General features: G+C 43.0%; 1 protein-coding gene across 1 annotated transcript in view; it reads left to right on the top strand.

Moving 5' to 3' along the window:
* The window catches only part of LOC124795612 (peptidoglycan-recognition protein LA-like), an 85,209-nt gene that overhangs the window by 22,836 nt on the left and 37,597 nt on the right, over nt 1-24,776 (top strand). Inside the window, exon 2 of the mRNA XM_047259683.1 lies at nt 18,463-18,591. Coding sequence (XP_047115639.1) covers nt 18,463-18,591 — 129 coding nt within the window. The remainder of the gene's footprint in view (nt 1-18,462; nt 18,592-24,776) is intronic.

Genomic DNA, 24,776 nt, shown 5'->3' with positions numbered 1-24,776 from the left:
GAAATCACAGTTGAGGATGGTGATTGGGTGGTAATCTTCAGTCTGTGTGCCACCAGCTGCTTTGGACCTTCCATGAAAGCCGGTGAAATGGGGACCGCTAATGACAGCAATTCTTGGTATGTCATCTTCCACCATGGGGCCATCAGATACTTGAAAGTCCAGTAGAATTCCGGTGGAAAGCCATCTCGTCCTGGTGATTTATTAACTGTGCCCTTGGCAAGGGTGTCTAAAACATCACCTCTTCCAAAAGGGATGCTGACGCTGCATCTTCGAGAGTGCCAGCGAGGGTGTGAGTTGCAGCATCATGCTGCACCCCCTGTATAATCGCCGGCGCGGGATTAACCGAGCGGTCTTAGGCGCTGCAGCCATGGACTGTGCGGCTGGTCCCGGCGGAGGTTCGAGTCCTCCCTCAGGCATGAGTGTGAGTGTTTGTCTTTAGAATAATTTAGGTTAAGTAGAGTGTAAGCTTAGGGACTGATGACCTTAGCAGTTAAGTCCCATAGGATTTCAACAAAAAAGAAAAAATCCTGTATAATCGGTGATAGTGGTCGACGAATGCACGGGTGATGTCCGCCTGGGTCGTCACCCTGCTACCATCCGAGAGATTCAGAGCGTGCACCAGTTTTTGACATCTTTGTCGTCGTTCGGAGATAATGTGGTGCAGGGACAGAGGTTCTTCGCCGATCCTGTTCTGGCATCTCGTTCAATGCTATGGCGAGTAAGGGTGAGAATCTTCACTTTGACGCGGCAGATCTTTGTCTGGCGATCAGGAAATGGTGGGTGTGCTGTAAGTTCTCAGAGAAGTGTGTAATAGAGAAGTGTATGGTTTGTTGGTGCAAGAGCGATCATTTTGTACCATAACTAACCAGTGTACGTCGTAAAGCCAGTTTGACAGATTCTAGCCACCACTGAATCCATGATGGATACCACTTTCACCTGAGGGCTACTTACTCGCTGTGATCGCTATGAGCTGCTTGCATTCTTGGTCGTGTTGGAACACCGCATACAGTTTCCATAACCCCCGGCTTCTCCAAAACGTCTGCCGCCGGAGGTTCACCGTGTCGATGTACGCGCTGTGGTCTGAGAAAGCCCTGGGTCAGCGCTCTGCTGCTAGAACCGCCATCGCAAAGAAGAGACTTAGATGCTATCGAGTCTTCTGGCTGAGTTACTGGTCACATAAATAAAGCCAGGACGACCACCATGCAATATCTCCTAAGTATCAGCAAGACGCAGTTGTTGTACCAAGAGACGCAGTTTGGGGCAGGGAGTGCAGTTCGGTTTTTGGTCTTTGTCAGACAGCACACTATTAAAATGATGTGGATGTGGCCGCCTAAGAAGAGAGGCGTAAGTCCTTCCGCATAAAACCGTCACGTCTCGCCTTTTATCAGTCCCGAAAGGGAGGAGACTTTAACAACTCGAGTCCCCTGCATATGGAACACCAGTCCCCATGCCGATGGCAAATATATCACATTGGATACTGAGCCGTGGTAAAAATTGCTGTTTTGAAGAGGGCGTCGCAGAGCGTTGTGTGAAGCAGTCGCCCTCCGTTTCTGGGGGTGGCGCCACTGTGGCAATCACAGCTTTGGTGTCTCCCTCTGGTGGGAAAGGGGAAAGGTAACCTGTTCACTTGCATTTAAGGAGCGCGATGAGCTCGCTAGGGCGAGAGTCTAGTCAGTTGGTCAGTGGGAGTGAGTCTGGGTCAGTCATGCGTCAGCAGTTGCTGGTCTGTCTCTCGTTCGCATTTGTGCGGCAGTTAGTGTCTGTCTGTCGTCTGGAGTGCCAGTACGTCTGTCGTTCGGATTGACCTTTAAGGCCGGTTGCATCATTCAGTTGGTCGGTCGCGCACTGAGACACAAGATGACTTGTCCGCCTTGAGCGTCGGCGCATATGAGGTCACCACGTGGGTCCAGTGGGCCGCGCCGTATAGCGAGGGGTACTGGCTTCGCGGCCGACACGAGAGCAACAGGAGTCAACCCACGACATCGGTCTGGCCGGAGCGAACTGCGACGCCATGAGACGGTAGATCGGAGCGCCATCCTGCGTCCGTTGAAGCAGCTGGCAGCGGACGGTTCTGGAGAGCGCTTTGGGGGTGCTGCGCGGGGTGTACGCCAGAAATCGAAGTTAAGTTCAGATGGTTCAATGGCTCTGAGCACTATGGGACTTAACTTCTAAGGTCATCAATCCCCTAGAACTTAGATCTACTTAAACCTAACTAACCTAAGGACAGCACACACATCCATGCCCGAGGCAAGATTCGAACCTGCGACCATAGCGGTCGCGCGGTTCCAGACTGTAGCGCCTAGAACCGCTCGGCCACTCTGGCCGGCTAGAAGTTAAGTGATTGGTGATATGTTGTTTCATGTACTTGTTAAATTCTACTTGTTTTCCTGGTCAGTCTCTCGTCCCCAGCTTGCTCGTCTGTCTCCCGTCCACATTTGTTAGGCAGTTAGTGTCTCCCTGTCTGTCTGTCTGTCGGTCTGCCGTACGTTAATAGCTGCCTGTGTCATGTTTGTCAGATTCGGTGTTAACGAATTTATTGCTTGAGGTGTAACGGCTGAATTCCTTAAATATGTTTTTATCTTGCCTATCACCTTGAGAGGCGGTATATGTGTAATGTAGAGCATGTTTGGACAACCTTGTATATTTTACGTAAGACTGCATTTCATGAGTTTTTATTTAAATGGTCATTTTACTACATAAAGTTGCCACCATTCCACCGTAGGAATTTTTTTAAAAATCATGTTGCACTTTCGGTGGCAAGTTAATCTTTTAATGTTAGTGTTTTGTGCCATTTCCATCTCTCCTACGGGGTGCATAGCTTATGTGCTTGTGTGAGTTGTTAAAATTTTTTAGTTTAAAGTAATCTGGTGTGTTGCAGATTTGTACCAATGTAGTCTTTCGGAGGTTGTTGTGAACGGACGTGACTACGGCCGTGTCAAATGGGAGTGGCAAGCGTCTCAGCCCGAAAGCTCATACAGTCAAAAATTTGTTATTTCTGCCTCTTTTTTTTTTTTTTTTTTTTTTTAAAAAAAAAGAGGCTTTTAGGAATAAATTCTCCATTTGTTGAAAGAAATTTGATTTGTTTTCACCAGTTACCCACTGGCAACGACTTCCACGCTCACATAGGGTGATTAAATGTGTTAATGTTCTTGATGAATCGCTAGTAAATAAAATAAATTCTTAAGAAAAGGTTTTGAAAGTAAATTCACAGTTCAGGTACCTTCATTCCTTCTCGCACAACAGCAGCCGTTCCACTGCCTCCCATAGCAGCGGGAGTGACGAAAGCGGTAAACCCCTGGGAATGTCTCCAGTCGAACTTCCTGCAATAGACCAACATCCATGTCCGCCGCCCTCAGCATATCGCGCAGCAGTTGAAGTTTGATACGTGTGCCGATCAAGTGGAGACTGATGGAGGCTACCTGGTAAGCTTGCATGTGGTCTGAAGGCAATGGGACTTTCCTAAGAGGGGGAGGAGGTGTAGCCACAGAGACAAATCAACTACGCAGTGCTTCCCTTCACCCCACAACACGTTCTAACGTTACTGTGCCGCCGGGACAACAGTCGCCTATGTATTCTCGGCCAAACATTCGAGAACAATATCATTGGTCAAAGATATCAGGTGAGTGGTGAGGTTTTCAGAGTCCTCCTCAAAGTAACGTGGTGGCTGCTGAGACACTTCACATGGCACAGGGAGTCGACAATCAGCGGCTGCACGTTTGACAAGATCGGATCGACGGTTAACCCAGTTGGAGGACACTGCTGTGGAGGGCCATCGGAAGTTCATCTCGCGACTGTGTCGTGGACGCACTTGTGAAGGTCATGTTTCGCTTCTTATGACTCTTTGGGGGCCGCTGTTTCCCAGATTGCGTTTCTGTGTCTGATGGCGGGATTGAGTCTCGACGTCCAGGTACAACGGTGGCCGTCGGTACAACCATCGCATCAACTTCCAAACCACCATGGGTTTCCTCATCCTTTTAGAGACGGCTAGGCGTGATGGGGGACCGTGTTAGACTTCATCTGCCCCTCGTCGTTCCGTCTGGACATCGTCGGTCGCTCCTGCTCCAAGATGCATCCTCTATCCTCTGCCCTCTTTGACAAAGCCATTGGCAGAATGAGGCTGACTTCTTATGCCGGAAGTCTTTGGCCGCCAATGCTGATTATTTATCAAAATTTAGGCAGTGGCAGGGATCGAACCCGGGACCAAAGACGTTTTGATTATGAATCAAAGACGCTACCCCTAAGGCCACGGGTACATACATGAGAGATAAAGATGATGGGGTGTTGGAAGGCATCAGACCTCTTGGTTGGAGCTGGACAATCCGTGGCCCTTCTGGTGCCATGCACCGTGGAATCTGAATCCCCTCCAGATGCCATTGACGTCGAAGACCACTAGAGGTCTCTGCATCATCGCGCTGTGAGCTGTGGCGGCGTGCATGTACTGACCTGTGTGTAGTGTGAGGGCACCACAGTGGAGCATGTTGTTCCAGCAGCCAATAGCGGCGCCCCCAATAGAGTATTTAAGAGTCGGCCTCTCGCTCTGCCAGCCTGCCATGTCTTCATTGATGTGTCCCCCCTACCCTCCATCTCTACACCCTTCATCTCCTTTCCCAAGGTGGCTTCCATCAACTCCCCCTCCCGGATGGTGCCCTCTCTCCCTCCATTCATCCCTCCTATCAACTCTGATCCTCACCCCCCCCTCCTTTCTTCCATTCTTTCCCTGAGCTCACTCCTCCCCCCTTCCATCCTCTGTTTCTCCCTGCCTAACCTCTCTCTGCCTCCCTTCTCCCACCCTGACCCCTTTGCCTTCCCACTCCCTGTCGCATCTGTCCAGCACCCTGCACCCCTCTTATGGGTCCTCATCCTCCATTGGCTACTTTCCCCCCTCCCCCTTCGCTTTCCCTCACCTTGCCCCCCCCTTTTTATCTGCCCCTCATCTGCCCAGTTTCCCCCCACATGCTCTCGGCTGTGGAATCTCATATTTTAGCGCAGTGTTCCAGTGAATGTTCACTGTTGTTTCATCTTTTCCCGTGTTTCAAACAGAAACCATGCTGTCGCTGTGTGTGAATTTTATGTCCTTTGCGAACAGAAACCAGACTGCCGCCGTGTTTTTTTTTTAACTGTCTGTCTATTATTTTACCTGTCTGCTAGCCGGCTGAAGTGGCCGTGCGGTTCTAGGCACTGCAGTCTGGAACTGCAAGACTGCTATGGTCGCAGGTTCGAATCCTGCCTCAGGCATGGATGTGTGTGATGTCCTTAGGTTGGTTAGGTTTAAGTAGTTTTAAGTTCTAGGGGACTAATGACCTCAGTAGTTGAGTCCCATAGCGCTCAGAGCCATTTGAACCATTTGAAACTGTCTGCTTCGTATGTATTTTTATTAGCATCATCATCCCTTTGTTCTATGTTTTAAGTTCCACGATTTTTTTTTCGCCATGTTACCCTTTAAGTCTTCGATTTTGTCGCCTGTTTTTTTATTATATATTATCTTCACCTTTTTAAAACAAAGTCTGTAGGCTGAACAGCGGCATACTATGCTGCTGCCAGCACGCCCCCTTCGGAGGGGGAATCGAAATTCAATAAAGAAAAAAAAAAAAAAGAACTCTGCCAGCAAGTCTAATCGTTGCGTGAGTCTCGACACATCGCCTCGACAAGACAGCGTGTTTATCGTACTTTGATCTCGCTAATCGTGGGTGTCTTGGATTCGTTTGGTTGTCTCTGTCACTCCGTTGCGTCTTGCGCGTTGTCGCCGTAAGGTCTCTCTCCATCGTCCGTCATTGTTTCGTGTCCGTCCTTTCCGTTCGTTTGTTTGTGCGTGGGCCGCTCTCCGTTTGGTCCCGCCGCGCTTTGTCGGCCACCCCGCGACCGTTCCGGTCGCGGTCACAACAGGTTACAACAGCCCTCTTTGCCACAGACCGCCATATATTACGACGATCGCTCAGCATCCCCCGACGTAGAAGTAGGACAGAACATGCTTTCTGAGTTCAATGTGTACCTGTCGTACTGCATTCAATACAGGGTAGGTGGTAAATTGTGCCCACTTTTCCGCGACGTGGCCGTAAATCGTCCCATAGGGCCTAAGCGCAGCCACGGGTACACCGTCCACCAGCACTTCGAACAGGAATTCGAATATGAGGAGCGTCCTGAGGCCGAGAACCGCATGACCCACAGTCACTGGGTCAATGTTGCTGTCCGAATGTCGAAACTTGAGTCCGTCTCTCGTTTTCTCTAAAATCGTCACAGCCAGCATCAGTTACTAATTTCACATAAACCAAGATGCTCACAGTTGAGAGAGGGTACCAACAAGATTGGTACAAGGAATCTTCATATCATTTCGAAGAAATCTTTCTATTTCAAGGCCTTTGGGACGTACATATTCGTTCGACAAACTGAATTTCAGTGTCGATTTCCGATATGAATTGGCCATTTACTTCCACAGACATTCACTCGTGCGAAAGCCACTGTAGCACGTAAACACCTCGAAAGCGCGCACCGCGGCGAGAACGTAAACAGGCCCGTCCCAACCGCACTACCGACGAAGGCAGACTACTGCTTGGCCACGACAAACAATATGCAGCGTATGCTCTATTTCTGCCGAGTTTAATGGAGAGGATAACAAGGTGACTTCGTTGCAGAATGCCGTGGACGTAAGTCGTAAATGCATGAAATTTTGGAAGGTTTCTACTGTCAGGCTTCACAAAATTCCTTTTTATTATTACTTAAAAGTTGTAAAAGCGTCAAAATAATTAATAACTAAACCATCTGCAAGAAAAAAGTGCGCAAATGCACTACTAATTTCAGCTAACATTCATTCACTATATGTAAACAGAGCTGATGTCTTGAAATTTAATGATGTTTAAACTATTAATTACATAAACATAACAGATGTTTCGCGAGGCTATGGACCGAATTTTCTTTTTTTTTTTTCATGTTACAATCATTCACAGGAGCCGACCGGAGTGGCCGTGCGGTTCTAGGCTCTACAGTCTGGAACCAGGCGACCGCTACGGTCGCAGGTTCGAATCCCGCCTGGGGCATGCATGTGTGTGATATCCTTAGGTTAGTTAGGTTTAATTACTTCTAAGTTCTACGCGACTGATGACCTCAGAAGTTAAGTCGCATAGTGCTCAGAGGCATTTTCATTCACAGTAACAACAATACAAACTATATTTCTAACAAAGGAAAACAGTCTATTATAAACTCACTTTCCTCTTGGATGCATCCTGGTGATTCTTCAGTAAAACATCATTACTAAATTTGAAACTAGTATTTCTAAAATGACAAATTCTAGCTGTAAACAAATCACACCAAACCGAGCTAGTGGCCATACTGAAGCCTGACCACCTCTCGGTACAGCTGTCGAAATGTCGGTGGGCAGACCAATCGGTAACAGGCCTCATAAGATGACAGGGTCGCAACTTCGGCTAACGAACCGAAAATGACGTCACTACCGAGGTCAACCTGTATGAACGATACAGAATAAGGCTCGAGTGCGCCACCTCACGCTCGTGTCGCAACTGACGACCAAAGATCAGAATAGAGTGCAAGGGTCGATATCCAGAGAGGCTCCACAGTTCATTATTAACATTCTATATCTTTATTCTTCATGTATACATATTTCATATTTATTTTTCAACATAGTTACCCTGACGACGAACACATTTGTCCCAACGAGAGACCAATTTGTTAATATCATCGCTGTAGAATGTTCGCCTTTGTTGACGGACCCACAATCTCGCTTCTTCATGCACTGCTGCAGCACTATCACAGAGAAGTCCACGTTGGTGTTCTTTAAGTTTTGGAAACAAATGAAAATTGGATGGGACCAAATTGGGGCGGTATGGCAACAAACTGGATTGTTGCACATGTTCCAACACACGTGTGTGGTCTGTCATTGTTGTGCTGAAGGAGTGGGTGCTCCATGTGTTGACGTTTTCTGCTGTTGGTAATTCGATTACACCACACTGTTTCTCATGCACCGACCTAGGTACGTTACACATCACCATGGTACACATTACTATCCAGACCCTCTAGCGGCAGAGGGTTGCTACTTGCATCATCGAAGTGGGGAAGTCGACCGAGTAATATGCATGACTTGTACCTGGGGCCGGCCGGAGTGGCCGAGCGGTTCTAGGCGCTTCAGTCTGGAACCGCGCGACCGCTATGGTCGCAGGTTCGAATCCTGCCTCAGGCATGGATGTGTGTGATGTCCTTAGGTTAGTTAGGTTTAAGTAGTTCTAAGTTCTAGGGGACTGATGATCTCAGAAGTGAAGTCCCATAGTGCTCAGAGCCATCTGAACCATTTGTACCTGGGGCTTTCAGAAATGAGTGGCACAACAATTTCTTTCGTGTTCACAGGAGCTATTTGCTGAACAAAAGAATACGTAAGTGGCAGGTACTCCCCATCAATATCCATACACTTTTGCCATCGTTCTGTCATCTTCCGTTTATGTGTAGCAAACCATTCCTTGGGGGTATCCTGGCGCCACTAGTGGACAACTGCAGGAAAATCGTTATTGATGGTGAACTTCTTACCCCACATGACTTCTTTTACTACTTCAAAAAGGGCATAGACACTAGGAGCCAGATCTGGCGAACAGGGAGGAACCGTGACTCGTCCACACTGACCAGATGCTCAAGGAACTCAACTGGATGTGCAGTATATAGCATATCTCCACACGCTTCTGTTGCTGCACAGTGGTGAGGGAATTGGGTAATTACTGTGCACACACCTTCTTCATCTTCAGATCAACGCAGATGATGATATGGAGGGTTCCCGTGATAGATTTGTTGCCATCTCTGGTTCATCAAAGGTGATTCACCTAGGCTCCATATTAGGTAACTGACACGCTGGGCGTTGTTTGATTTGCATGCGACTGGTGGACATCCAGTGCTTTTGCATTTGAAGTACAGCCCCTCCAGTCTCTGAATTCTGATACCCAACGAAACATTGACCTGCGACTTGGTAATGTTTCCCTACCCTACTATCCTGTTATGGATGTCTGAGGCAGTCACATCTTCCCTACAGTGGAACCACACTGTCCGCCGTTGCACATGAATGTCTGTTTCCTTGTTGTCTTATCGATGTCCACCAGTGCACTCACAATCCGGCACAATAGCTGCTGCAATGCGCTGCCCATGGGAAGCAGCAACACCATCTGGTGGTAGTAGACAGTACGATAGCCCATAATCACGTGTACATCGACCAACATTTAAAACTACTACTTAGCAGGAGTTATAGGGTTGGTGCTAGTCAACAGTGAACGACTAAATAATACCACACCCGATATTGAGATACAAGAAAAGGTTCATAGGCATCAATTTTGAATAATGTCCCCTTATATTCTCCAAAGAAAATTACAATCACTGGCCCTCATAGCCTGAAACTCCCTAAGAGTATTTAAAGAGAAATTAGTCTAATCGCAACAGCTGCGGCTCAAATATACAATATTTCGTTCTGTCCATAATGAATATAAAGCACTGACTGACTACAATGAGGTACCCCACCCCCATTAAATGCTGTATTACAACGTTAAGAAGCTGTCTTCTTTCGTTATACACTTCTCAGCATACAGTCTTGATTGTATGTATCGGAGTGGGACGAAATCTCACTCGAAGTTTTTATCCTTGCTCGGGGAAAAATTTAATTGGCAGTTTTACGCCAGACTGAGTAGATTAAACTTCGCAGGATCGGTGCCTGACCTTGAGAGAAAGGGAGGCTGTAGTGTCGAATTAGCGCAATTCTGGCTTTTAGTGATATTGTTTAACTGCTGTGTAGCGTAACGATTAGCTCCCAACGTTTATCATAAATATTTAGTCACTCTAACTTCATTAAACCACTGTTTATACCTTTAATTAGTTTTGAGAGTCCCTTCTGACTTGCTGCAGTAGTTAAAATCTCGTAAAAGGAATGACAAAATTCTTGTACGTAGCTTATAAGAGGTTGCTAATTAGTCACTACAGAGATCAAAATTGACCCAAGCACTTTTTGATAATTAAGCTTTTCAATTATTTATCTCAAAGTATTTTTAAGAATTCTGATGCATCAGCTTTTGCCTTTTGAAATTTTTGAAATCTCTGTTATTAAAGCACTTTCCCTCATAACTGCCCCAGAAATATATTCATAGAAAATACAAGGATATACTCTATCCAGAAAATATTTAAGTAACTTTTAAGTTTATGATACATATTGAAAAATTTCTCTTTTTCAGAAATGCTTTGCTTATTATTGCCACTTTGCATTTGATATCCTGTCTGCTCTGACCGACGTCAGTTACTTTACTGATCAAACAGCAAGACTCATTCAGTGCTTGTAGGTCTCATTTCCTAATCTAATTTTATCTGCATCACTTGATTTAAATCGAGTGCATTCCATTACTTTGTTTTGGTTTTGTTGATTTCATCACAGAACAATACGAATCAACCTTTATTTTTCGCTGCTGCTCACAAAGTTTTGGTGACGGGAACGACAAATGATTTTCTGCAGAGATAATGTGATATTTATCACATTTGATCGAGGAACTGAGTTCTGCTGATTCATTGGTCATTTAGAAAAGTTTACTTTCCAGCTGGGTATGTTCCACAAGATATTACGCTATTCCAAAGTTCGTCATCTATAAAAGCGTATGAAGTCCATTATTAGCTTCTAGTTTTGTACCACAATGTACCAGCATCCATCTAACATCACAAATAACATCCTTTTGTTCACCAGCATTCATCTAACATCACAAATAACATCCTTTTTTATACGAAAAGGGAAAACTTTATAGGCCTACCTACTGCGCATGCAGAAAGATTATAAGGCTTGATGCAAGTTCTTCTGTATTTAATTCATCTGCAAAAGAGGATCAAGTAAGTTTCCCTATAAAATAGTATGTGCTGAGTTTACAGTAAAAGTCATTGCCACTGTTGATGTTTAATAAAATTTTATTCTGTCACTTCTTTGGCACTGATTCAGAGTGTAACCTGTGCATTCATATTTCATCTAAAAGGAAAAAAAAAGTTGCCATGGAGATCCTGTTGCATCATACAATCGTGAAGTGTCTTTCGACGTGTATTCTCCCATTTGTATATTATCTGTTGTCTTGTCTGAGACCTATTAAAACAACATTGGACGGCCAAATTAATGTCAGTCATCGCCTCAAACATATCAGTACGAGTTATGAGGTTCTCATGGAGTCACAGCTTCCCTGTACCAATCACGGTACAGCTGTCTCAAAGTTCGTTTATGCAAATCATGCACATAACAGTTGAATGAAATATGCCTCTTTGCATTTTTCCTCTAAAGAAGATACGTCAACTTCCCCTAACCACTGCTGTGTATCCCACCATAGTTATCATATATGCTTGCATACATGAAGCAACTACTTTAATAGTAGGAAAGCAACAGCTGTTCCTCAACTGCGGCAGGCAGAGCCGAGAATTAGGCTGCTGCAACGAGAGTGTGTAAGGTTTCAAACAAGTAACACACCTTACACTAAATTCCTGAAACAATTCCGGTGAACTCGATGTGTCACATGACCTAGTGACGTGAAAATGTACGTATAATTGACAGACAAAGCGAATAAACAAGCTGGCATTTCTTGAATATAAACCACTAACACTCACACTAGTAACTGGAGGGAAGTAATTTCCCAGACCTTAAGTACGAGACGCAGTTCTGAGGAAATAAGAATTAACTACGGCAACGTCCGTCCCATGTAGGCTGAACCTTTCACAGTGGGGCATCTAGCGGACACAATAAAATGCTAGAACAGCTGCGCACACCACCGGCAGCAAAAGCAGCCCTTGTCGCTGCTTTTAATGACGACCCTTCAGAAAGCCTTTGTACAGGAACAAGGCCGGAGATGGCTTACAAAGGCCTGGAGAAACCCAACTAAAAACATGGGTGACTCACTGTAGCCACCTGTGTTAAAACCCGCATGAAGAAAAAGCTGTTTATCTCAGTATTACGTAGCAGAAGGTAAACTCTGCCCTATGAAAGAAACGACATTGTTGATAGGCTCCAAAAAGCCTTTTCAGTAGTTGCAGGGGCAACAGTCTGGATGATCTGGCCTTGTAACACTAACCAAAACGGCCTTGCTGTGCTGGTACTGCGAACGGCTGAAAGCAAGGGGAAACTACAGCTGTAATTTTTCCCGAGGGCATGCAGCCTTACTGGGTGGTTAAATGATGATGGCGTCCTGTTGGGTACAATATTCTAGAGGTAAAATAGTCCCCCATTCTGATCTTCAGGCGGGGACTACTCAAGAGGACGTCGTTATCAGGAGAAAGAAAACTGGCATTCTACAGATCGGAGCATGGAATGTCAGATCCCTTAATCAGGCAGATAGTTAGAAAATTTAAAAAGGGAAATGGATAGGTTAAAGTTAGATATAGTAGGAATTAGTGAAGTTCGGTGGCAGGAGGAACAAGACTTTTGTTCAGGTGAATACAGAGTTATAAATACAAAATCAAATAGGGGTAATGTGGGAGTAGGTTTAATAATGAATAAAAAACTAGGAGTGCGGCTAAGCTACTACAAACAGCATAGTGAACGCATTATGGTGGCCAAGATAGACACGAATCCCACACCTACTACAGTAGTACAAGTTTATATGCCAACTAGCTCTGCAGATGACGAAGAAATCGGTGAAATGTATGATGAGATAAAAGAAATTATTCAGATAGTGAAGGGAGACGGAAAATTAATAGTCATTGGTGACTGGAATTCGATAGTAGGGAAAGGGTGAGAAGGAAACGTAGTAGGTGAATATGGATTGAGGGTAAGAAATGAAAGAGGAAGCCACCTGGTAGAATTTTGCACAGAGCATAAGTTAATCATAGCTAATACTTGGTTCAAGAATCATTAAAGAAGGCTGTATACATGGAAGAAGCCTGGAGATACTAGAAAGTATCAGATAAATTATATAACGGTACAACAGAGATTTAGGGACCAGATTTTAAATTGTAAGACATTTCCAGGGGCAGATGTGGACTCTGACCACGGTCTGTAGGTTATGAACTGTAGATTAAAACTGAAGAAACTGCAAAAAGGTGGGAATTTAAGGAAATGGGACCTGAATAAACTGACTAAACCAGAGGTTGTACAGAGTTTCAGCAGGAGGGATGACTTTGAAGTTGAAGAAATGGGAATTCGTTAAACAAGAAATAAAGTTTTTAGGACATATCATAACTACGTCTCCGATTGGAAAGGACCCAGGAAAATTGAAAACTATAGAAAAATGTCCACCACATAAGAACCGAAAACAATTGAAAGCATTTTTAGGTCTTTGCGGTTTTTACCACAAATTTACGAAGGGGCAAACGTTTAATAGCCCACATTTAAATGGTTTACTTAATAAATGCAGTACATATATCTGGACAAATGAATGTCAAAGGATTTTGAAGAATTAAAAATTGCATTAGTTAGAAGGAATATATTTCTTCACCCAGTTTTGAGTGAACCGTTCCATATGAAAACAGACAGTAGTACATATGGAATCCAAGTTGAAATTTTCCAGGAAACTAGTGAATTAACTAATCAAGAGCACAAGATGATAACTTCCGCAAGCAGGACTCTACCTAAGTAAGAAAAGTATTTGTTGACCCTGTACTGCTATCTGTCCAGACAATATTTCTAACAAACCTGTCATATTTGGTGACTTTTCGCTTTCCGACTCTGCTGCACCTTCATATTCAAATGCTACTTCTTGTGGCTCAGTTACTTCCCTTTTGATCTTTGGTGAATCAAACATATCTGTTGACTCGTTTGCATATCCACTATCTTCAACTGTATGGCTCATTTTTCATGCTCCCATCCCACTCGTCTTTTTCTATTCCCCGTTTTCCATCCATCTTAGTTATTGTTATATTTTTGTATCCTTAACTTTCAAACTTAGGTAACTTCTGTTATTTATTTCTTCTTTTGTGTTACAGTTTCGTGCCACTGAACGTTTTGTTCTTGTTTTACTTTTGTTTTTCATGTAATATTTACGATTATTACAGTCTCTAACAGTAAAATTAAATGATGTCCTGTCCCGTGGCGCCAAATATAACACTTACTGCCCAACAGATAGTACTGTAGCGGGAAAAGCCAAGTACAACACTACACTACACTGCGCTGTTTGTTATACCGGTATAATGCGTATTATCGCTGCCTAATGGGTTTGGATTATCGAACCTGAATTTAATATAACAGTAGAAACCAGAAACCTAAAGATTAAAATTCGGAAAATATCATAAGTAACCAAGTTTACTTAAATGAAATAAAATACAGTCGCCAGCCTAATTAGGCATAGTAATATGAACATTACTTTTAAAAATTCTGTATTGGATTTTGGTAAAGGAAAGCTACCATTATTTGTATCACCATAGAAGTGCGATGGAGCTCTGCTATAATCAGATAAGTGATACAATGGATACCTGCAGTTATAAATAGTATGTGGAAGCTCCCACAGGAACAATTGACACTTTATCTCTTTTCAGCAGTAATACTTTGCACATATAAGTTATCTCATCATCAAATGTTGTGAAAGACACTACTAAACCAAAGTTGGACATGGACATAGTCTTGTTTCAATAGTTACTTTTCATATAGCACAAAGATAATTATAAGTCACTTGCAATAGGATTTTTACACTCGTTATGAAGCAATCTTACTTCTTTTTTTTTTTTAAAATAAAAGCAATTACAGTTACTTTATCTTTCATAGGCTAAGACTTAGGTGGGTGCCCTCAAACTCTATTTCCAATTTTTATTACACAAAGCACACAAAACTCTAGAATTACTTCATAATGAAATAAGTAAATTCATTGTTCAAGAATATTTCTTCATATTAAGCAACACTAAAGTGGGGATTCTCAACTGACCTTTACACTAAAGCAAATTAAACACATTTTTCTGAGACGATTTGTAAGATGCAAATTTAGGGATTACACTTCCACAAACTTCACTTACCTTGTAGGACTTTTTAAACAGTTTATGTCGGTGATCTTTTATACAGGTTCTTAAGTATGACTTTAAATGCATTTTACTGTAACTAACCTTAAAATAATGTGCTTTGGATTTGTCATTAGCACAACTAGTAATTTTTACTGACAGAATTAAATGCAGTTAATCTTTGAAGCACAAATACTTTTAATTGAAACAAATCAAACATCATGGAGTTTTTCATAAATGCAATACTAACTACCTCCCTTGATTTCAATAAATCCCACAGTATTTCTATATATCTTGTTGTATTCAGAATTAAGCAACACCAACAATCACTTATTTTTAATCGTTTTTCATATACAGGATACTCGGATGTTAGTAATTATGTGGAGTGGATCCTAAGAGGTATGATGAGACGAACAAATTCTAGGGTTGTATACACAGTTTAACGTAATTTGCCTTATTATTGCACATTAAACAACACTTAAATGTACTGGTTCATGCTTTGACATAAAGCTGACCTCTTAGATTATGTTGAAGTGATGGCGCAATATTGGTGGCGAGTACATGGTGGCTACCTGGTCTTTCCTCTGGATGTAATTTGCTCTATTACTTTCTTCTTAGCAACGAAATTACCAACTTTAGAGCCTTTTCCAATAATAAAGCACCATTTTAGAGTCGTACACACATCCCTTTCCATATTAGTCCAGGTACTGGGTGCCTCACTCGGCACTTGCACTGTTCACTCACTTGCTGCTCAGACCAGGCCAGACTGTCCAGTAGCTAGCTGCCGACTGACTGTGCTCTCTCACTTGGGGCCCAGACTGAGCGCCACGTCCACTTCTTCCTAGCGCGCCAACTCACTTCCGTTCCAGAATGGAAGTACTCTTGCTTTTCATTTTATACAATGCAAGTCCCTAGGTATGAACCAGTTTGTACATAGTTGTAAACAAACGTCTTTTAAAAAATCTTAATATTTAAATACATTAACATGTCAACACAAAAGCCACATACTTATCTAACATTTTCCTCCAATTAATACAAAGAATTTTAATAGTAAAGAGAAAACATTTTACACTACTTTACACTTCATTACAATAGGTCAAAGACACTACATAGTGAAAATTACGTACTTGGCAACGAGCAGAATTAATCAGTACAAAATATTTACAATATTAATTATTGTGTTACATGCTCCCCAAATAGCAAAACTCATTTACTGTTTTAAGCCCCTGATTTCCTAATCAAATTCCCTCAGCCTTTCCTGAATTAATTTCACTACATTTCATTATCCTCGTTTTGGTTTTGTTGATGTTCATCTTATATCCCCATTTCAAGACACTGTCCATTCCGTTCAACTGCTCTTCAGGATCCTTTGATGTCTCTGACAGAATTACAATGTCATTAGCAATCCTCAAAGTTTTTATTTCTTGTCTGTGGATTTTAATTCCTACTCCATGTTTTGCTTTTGTTTTCTTTATTGCTTGCTCAATATACAGATTGAATAACATTGGGGATAGGTTACTACCCTGTCTCACTCCCTTTCCAACCACTGCTTCCCTTTCATGCCTCTCAACTCTTATAACTGCTATCTGTTTCCTGTACAAATTGTTAATAGCCTTTCGCTCTCTGTATTTTACCCCTGACACCTTCAGAATTTGAAAGAGAGTATTCCAGTCAAGATTGCCAAAATTTTTCTCTAAGTCTACAAATGCCAGAATGCCTTCCATTAATCTATTTTATACGGTAAGTCGTAGGGTCAGTATTGCCTCACGTGTCCCAACGCCTCTCCGGAATCCAAACTGATCTTCGCCGAGGTGGGCTTCTACCAGTTTTATCATTCGTCTGTAAGGAATTCGTTTTAGTATTTTGCAGCCGTGACTTGTTAGAAATATCAAACAATTCAGGTCGTAAATTGTAAGTGCTACTCCAAGGTGAAGAGGTTGACTCAGGGGAAGAGTTCGTGGTGGGCTGCATCAGTCAGAAGTCTGATGACACACACAAAAAAAGTTTCCTTTTGGTTTCTGCCCTTCGCAGCAACAGTGCAGCAAGAAAGTGTCTGCTGCTGTTACGAAGTGTTATCATCCAGATTGCTGTACCTGCAACTACTACGAAGGCTGATGCTCCTCTTCAGTAATCACATTTTAATCTGCCCTTTGCACAGAAACTTCTCCGTTGTGGATACAACGATCCATATCGTTGAAACTACCCCACCTCGGCGTGGTCGATGGTTCACTGGAGGGGGGGGGGGAGGGGGGGAGGGTGAGGGAGGTGGAGGTGGGCGTGGTCGGTCACCGCAGGAAGTTGTCGTAGCCGCTACCTCATCTGTCATCGCCGAAGCCACGTCGGATTGTTGCTCACACCGCTACCCTCGAGGAGACCCTCACTGTTGCCTTAGACCAGCGATGCTCAACCCGTCGATCGCGATCGACCGGTCGTCAGTTACCATGGCTTTCTGAGTCGATCTTTCAAAACCTTTGTCCGAAACCTGTTTAAATGAGCTGTTCTTGCAAAATACCAGTTCCTTGACGATCAGAATTTTCACACGGTATTTGTAGGCGGTAAGATTGACAAGACTGTGTCCGCCTCTTTCCTCTCCATCTGCTTTTCACCGTTCTTAACGCTGGAGCCGAGCAACAGTCTCTCCTGCGTGGTGAGGTTACTGCTAGCGAACTGTAAATTGCCACATTGTGAACGGTTGTTGACGTGAGCGCGGAGAGTTCAGGATTTTCGCGGGGACTTGCCTGACCCTTGCAGAGTACAGCTATAGAAATTAAATGTGTAACGCTTTTCTCCAATACTTTCGGAGCCGTCAGTTAAGCAAACATCATTGGATCAAGAAGCTGCAAAGAAAACAGAGTTTGAAAACTGATTTTCAGATTTCAAGGCAATTGAACCTGTTGTAGCTTTCACGGCTCAGCTTTTCCAACTAAGGAATGTGGTAGATATTTGAAGTAAAATTAGTGCTCTTTTCTCTTGTACTGAGACTAAGCGTGAAAAGAATGTAATTCAATTTCAAAATGCCATTTCATTAAAGTCAAAATTGATTGAAGAAATTAGTGAGTGTAAAAACTACTCTAACATTGTAAAAGTGGCATTGTATGTGTAATGTCACTAAACTTTTTTCACCATTCATGGTGGTGTAAATTTTAATTTTTTCACATGTGTAATATCTTGAAAATGAAATTGTAGGATTACAGCTGTTGATAGAGACAAAATGACCTTTTCTGATTTTTGTGTAATTAAAGTAGCTAGTTTTGCTTACAGTGTTGTTTTGCGCTTAAACCTTCACTAATTTTTAACTCGGTAGACCTCTAAATGGACTGAATTGCATGTAGTGGATCTCAAGCGTAAAAATGTTGAGTTCCTATGCCTCTGACCAAGAATCGCTGTGCTGCAGATTCTCGAGAATGTAATCGTCGGCTCTCCATCGCGCACGCGCGCGCGCGCACACACACACACACACACACACACACACACACACACACACACACAGGTGAAATTTCAACAACCTCCCTTCCCTCTTCGTCTTTACAACAGTGTTTCCATTTTCAGCTCTGCCACCACCAGTAGAATCGGCTCCTCCGACGGCATCGCCTACGGCGTCACCTGCACCTACAGCTCCACCGCCATTAGCCTCATATGGCACCAGGGGTGCGAGAATCCTGCCATTCTACTTTCTAGGTAAGATCCCAAATCACTGCTGGACCACTGCTTAATAAACCTTAACTCATAAAATGAGAAATCAGATAAAGTCACCAACAAAGTACTGAAGAAAACTAAAAAAGATGATGCTGATTATATGGGCGCAACATCCGGGAATTAACACGAACCCTCACGAACTCTGACTGTCTCCAACTATATGTAACACAATGTATGGGCGGGTTCAACTGTTAAATCACATAGAAGAATATAAGTTTTTTCTACACTCCAATATCACTTATAAACTGTCGTATACTGCAGCGTTGGTCAAAGTGTTCGAACACGTGCAACTATTGGGCAGTAACAAATAAAAGTCTACATACACGACTTCGAGCAACATGAAGTACTATTTGAAACTCTTTTAAAGTTCACGACTCCCAGAAAATCATTGAACAGCCCACATGCCCGATCCAACCGCGAAGCCCATTCCATATATTTAACTTAATGGCTGCAGTGTCACAAACCCCATACATTTACCTACCTACGACTCTGGCAGAACCTCTCTCAGAACGTTGTAATGGTACTGGAATTACGTAACCATTACGGCAGCTCACCTGAACCTCTCGATACCAGCAATATTCTACTGTGTTTCTGTAAAGAAGTTAACATGTTTCTGAGACAACATTCAGATTTGATTTCATTAATGTAGAGGTACTTTGAGCCGGCCGCGGTGGTCTAGCGGTTCTAGGCGCTCGGTCCGGAACCGCGCGACTGCTACGGTCGCAGATTCGAATCCTGCCTCGGGCATGGATGTGTGTGATGTCCTTAGGTTAGTTAGGTTTAAGTAGTTCTAAGTTCTAGGAGACTGATGACCTTAGACGTTAAGTCCCATAGTGCTCAGAGCCATTTAGAGGTACTTTGATACACCGATATGTTTATGTTGCCATGATATTATTCTTATGTGTATTCTTTGTTTTGTCACTATGATCTTTGACGTACTTGCAGCTCTGATTTTTGGGCGCGTAAGCGATTATTAGAGACTTAGTTAGTTAGAGAGTCGGACCTTAAAAAAGTCAAGTCTTGGAATTCATTTTGAAAAGACGCATATTGCAGTTAGCTTATAAAATGTGAGGAAGATGTTTTCAAGTATGTTTTGTATTGTGAAGTGACGTTTTGTGTGTTACGTGATACTGCAACAAAAGTAATAAAAAAGAAGTGTAACTTAAATTCGGAGTGCTGATTATTTTTTTACGTCACCATTGTCCTGTAAAAGTGTAATCTCAAGAATGGTTTGTGAAGCACATCTATAAAACTTTTGAATATAGCAGAATAAAACCTAGGCCTCTTTGCATCCGAGCTTGGAATCATCACCACCTAGATTTTCGACGATTGAGCCATGATTTTACAACGAGACCAGCGTGGGATACACGAAAAGATGAGTGCCTAGTTTATTCATTATTACATGAAATGACTTTATTAACTGTGCTCTAATGACACCTGCCACATAATAACTTTGTTGTTGCCCGAAAACGCAGTATTTAGCAGCGTGAGCAACACCACAATCATTATTAAATTTTGACCTTTGTTGTGGTAGGGTTGTTAGAACGTCTACACCTCCAGACGCGGTACCAGTTTCATAAATCCGCAGACGTTTCCCAGAGCAATTCGCAAATACAAGCCCGACCTCCCGCTTTATCAAATAATCCCCAGGAAAGGTAGCGGCCTTTGATGAACCTCTGATCCTGACCCCTACAAGAACCTACACCACCAACTCCACCTATACCGCATTTGATTATCGCTTTACCCACCATACGATTTCCTGTTTCTGAGGTAGACGAATTCCTTCACTGCATTTACTACATAATCCCTAATTATGCAATTTATCGTTAATCTTGCTTCTGATACTCCTCATTCCTTTTGTTTCTCTTTAGTTTACTCTCAGTCCATATTCTGTGCTTATCACACTTTTCGTTCCATTCACCAGGTCATTACCTTCACTGAGGATAGCAATGTCATCAGTAAATCTTTTAATTTATAGCCTTTCAATCTAAATTTTAATCCCACTCTTAAACTTTTCCGTGACTGCTCAATACGATGTATAGTTTGAAGGATGGAGCAGACAGACTGCATCCTTGATTTCCGTTCTGTAGGAGCGCAGAAAAGGCGAATACGTTCCTCTTCAAAACACTCTGACAGAAAAGTGGGGAACCTGCAGCCTCAATCCTCATTTTGTCTTCCTCAACAATCTTTCGTCTTTCCTTTGTGTTGTACATGTGATTTGGTAATTGTTAATTTGACTAATGACAAACACACAGTGACAGTTGGCATTACTATACACTGTAAAGACACACACGTTCAACACGCAATGAGAAGAGCAAGTGAAGTGTTGTAATAACTGTGGGTGGAAAAACGCCATAATTCGGTCGTCTGGAGGATGGGGGACATAGTAAACGTATCTCCAGTACCACACACATGGACTAGCAACATTGGAAATCGTACGTAACACCAAACGGTAATTTAACCTCACGACATTTGGCTGCAAATAGTGTTTCTAGTCTGAAAAACAAAAGAAGAACACCTGGAAACGAAACATAGTACGAGGGTAATCCCAAAAGTAAGGTCTCCTATTTTTTTTATAAGTACATAGACCTGTCATTTCTACAATGGTTTACATTAGTTTACAGCTTGAACATTTAGCTTTTTTTCGAGATAATCACCATTTCTGTCGATGTTTTTTTGTAGACTCTGTGGCAGTTTTTGTATGCCCATGTCATACCAGCTCGCCGCCATGCTGTTCAGAAGGTTATGAACCTCATCTTTCACCTCGTCGTCGGAGCTGAATCGCTTTCCGTTGTTGAGTGGTGTGCCCAGGTTTCGTCACCCGTGACAACTGAGTCCAGAAAGTTGTCCTGTTCGGCTGCAAGGCCGTGAAGAAATGCACACCTTCCGGTAGTTCAGTGTTTCCGTTAAAATACTGTGAGCAGTGCTTCGGAAAACGTCAGGAACCAACGTGCAGAGACCACCCAGGGTTTACACACAGCGCGTGAAGTACTCTGCATAACAGTGTGACCAACTGCCACACAAACAGAGTTCTGTAGTTATAAAAAAATAGGAGACCTTACTTTTGGGATTACCCTCGTAATATGCTTGAAAATACTACACTGGCCGTTAGAATTGCTACTCCACGAAGATGACGTGCTACAGACGCGAAATTTAACCGACAGGAAGAAGATGCTGTGAAATGCTAATGATTAGCTTCTCAGAGCATTCACACAAGGTTGGCGCCGGTGGCGACACCTACAACGTGCTGACATGAGGAAAGTTTCCAACCGATTTCTCATACACAAACAGCAGTTGACCGGCGTAGCCTGGTGAAACGTTGTTCTGATGCCTCGTGTAAGGAGGAGAAATGCGTATCATCACGTTTCCGACTTTGGTAAAGGTCGGATTGTAGCCAATCATGATTGCGGTTTATCGTATCGCGACGTTGCTGCTCGCGTTGGTCGAGATCCAATGACTGTTAGCAGAATATGGAAGCGGTGAGTTCAGGAGGGTAATACCGAACGCCGTGCTGGATCCCAACGTTTTACCACTGTTCAATCGTGCAATGTTTACGCTCCTTACGCGAAGCGAGGCGTCGTTTGGCATTTACCGTCGTGATGTATGGCTTATGAGCAGTCGCTCGACCGTGAAATCCAGGTTTTCTCACCTCCCACCTAACTGTCATAGTACTTGCAGTGGATCCTGATGCAGTTTGGAATTCCTGTGTGATGGTCTGGATAGACGTCTGCCTATTACACATTACAATCCTCTTTAACTGTCGGCGGTCTCTGTCAGTCAACAGACGAGGTCGACCTGTACGCTTTCGTGCCATACATGTCCCTCCACGTTTACATTTCAGTATCACATCGGAAACAGTGGTCCTCAGGATGTTTAGGAGTGTGGAAATCTCGCGTTCATACGTATGACACAAGTGACACCAATCACCTGACCACGTTCGAAGTCCGTGAGATAAGCGGAGCGCCCCATCCTGCTCTCCCACGATGTCTAATAATTACTGAGGTTGCTGATATGGACTACCTGGCAGTAGGTGGCAGCACAATGCACCTAATATGGGAAACGTATGTTTTGGGGGGTGTCTGGACACTTTGATGTCATAGCGTACACACACACACATACACACACACATACACACACACACACACACACACACACACACACACACACACAATCGCAACTCACATACACATGACCACAGCCTCTGGGTGCCAAGGTGTGTGTGTGTGTGTGTTGGCTAATTCCGATGCACACCTTTTTGGCCGGAAGCTTACTCGGTTGACATTCTTTTTGTTACGACTATCTGCAACTCAACATCTCCGCTATATGGCGAGTAGCAATTTGTTCTTTTCACAATACTAACAATAATAAAATACATTGATAAGTATGCAGAGCAAGAGACTGAGCTGTGACGCAGTGGGGAAACTGTTCCTCTTATAACTTTTCGAATTTAGAGACTTGGACAAACGTGATTGGGAACTACATCTTAAAGGTGGCAGGGGCAATAATACATCAAACAGAGCTCAAATAGGCGATAATCACACACAGGACCGTTCATCTAGGTAACAGTGATTCCCTTATGGCCGACACACTGCCACAGCACAAGAGCACAATCACAATTTAAGCAATCCAAGACACTCTCATCCAGCATAGTCCTTTGTCAGGAGGATGCCGAAGGTATAGTCTGTCAATAAATTGAAGAGCGAGCGAGCGAGTCCCCACTCTGTCAACCCAGCTACGTTACAAGGCGCTTCTATAGGCTGTTTCACAACGTAGTACCGGCCCTGCCACGGCGCGCGCTTTAAATCTGTGGCGACGCCGTGTACAGATACGTCTCGGCTCGGTTTATTTTTAGACAAATACATTAAGACCACAAGGAATACAAAAAACGAAAGCTTCATCCGAAACAATTATAGAGAAAATAATATTAACATAAGAACGGAGGTCAGGATTCTGCTACAAACATAGAACCGAATGCCTGTTCATGTGAATGTATGTTCCTTTATTGCTATTCGCAAAGCGAACCCCATATAATGCAATCAATCTGTAGAATTTAAGGCTTGTTCTTACTTTATGTTTCTACTAAAAGGTAGAAGTTTTCCTTGAAAGACTGCATTGAAACTTTACAATTCTTGCAACACGAAAAGTGTTGAAAAAGTAAGCAGAAATTTCTAATGTTGTGTGTTGTATTAGTTCGATTTGCACTACTTTTTTCGTCACTGTCTTCGTGAACTTGTCTCAAAAGTATGTGTACAATGTTATGAATATTAGGTATTTACCCTGTTGTCAGCTGTCAAACAGGTTACATGTGTTTTCTATAAAAATAGATTAGAGAGAATCTGTATTAAATTTTGTTATAAGAATGGAAAGTGTACGAAATTTTTAGAAATGTTAAATATTGCTTTTGGTGAGCCCGTTATGAGTGAACCAAGAGCATACAAGTGGTATAAACATTTCAAAGCAGGCCTTAAAGGACAGCGGTTTTACAAGCATTGATGAGATTAAAAATGCATGGTTAAGAGACCTATAAACTATCCTGAAGAAACAGTTCCTAAAGTGTTTCGGGAATTTGAAAACAGCACTGGCGTATGTGTTTAGTACGTAATGGGAAATATTTTGAAGAGAATAACATTGCTGTAGATTAACATATAAACTTCTCACTAAAAAATAAAAATTAATATATGAACGCACCTCGTATGTCAAGCATTTTGCTTAGAAGTCCAGAATCGGTGTATATGTTTCGAAGGAAATTTCAGCAGTGTTTAGAACAGCTATTGCGCACATGTTTTAAGCAATATGTCTTAGAATCAGGTGAATATTGATCGAGATAGAGATTTAGTGTTCCACAAGCATCAAAGGTTTTGTGTGATTTTGAAATTGTCTATAACGGTGGGCTTCCTCCCAAAATTATTAATTTTCCTTCGTGGCTCTTCCAGTAAACCATACGGCTTATTTTCGCGTTCCTTCCATATGAGTCCTATTGTGGCGAGGCTGACGTTTGCATAAATTGCAGCCCTTTGATTGGGACTGGTTATATTAGCCAACAGTTCTTTTTGGGACGTGGAGCCGCGTGACCGCTACGGTCGCAGGTTTGAATCCTGCCTCGGGCATGGATGTGTGTGATGTCCTTAGATTAGTTAGGTTTAAGTAGTTCTAAGTTCTAGGGGATT

Source organism: Schistocerca piceifrons, chromosome 4, assembly GCF_021461385.2.
Source record: "Schistocerca piceifrons isolate TAMUIC-IGC-003096 chromosome 4, iqSchPice1.1, whole genome shotgun sequence".
In the NCBI taxonomy this organism is placed as follows: Eukaryota; Metazoa; Arthropoda; class Insecta; order Orthoptera; family Acrididae; genus Schistocerca; species Schistocerca piceifrons.
Note: the sequence above shows the minus strand (reverse complement) of the source record. Positions and strands in the feature narration are given on the sequence as shown.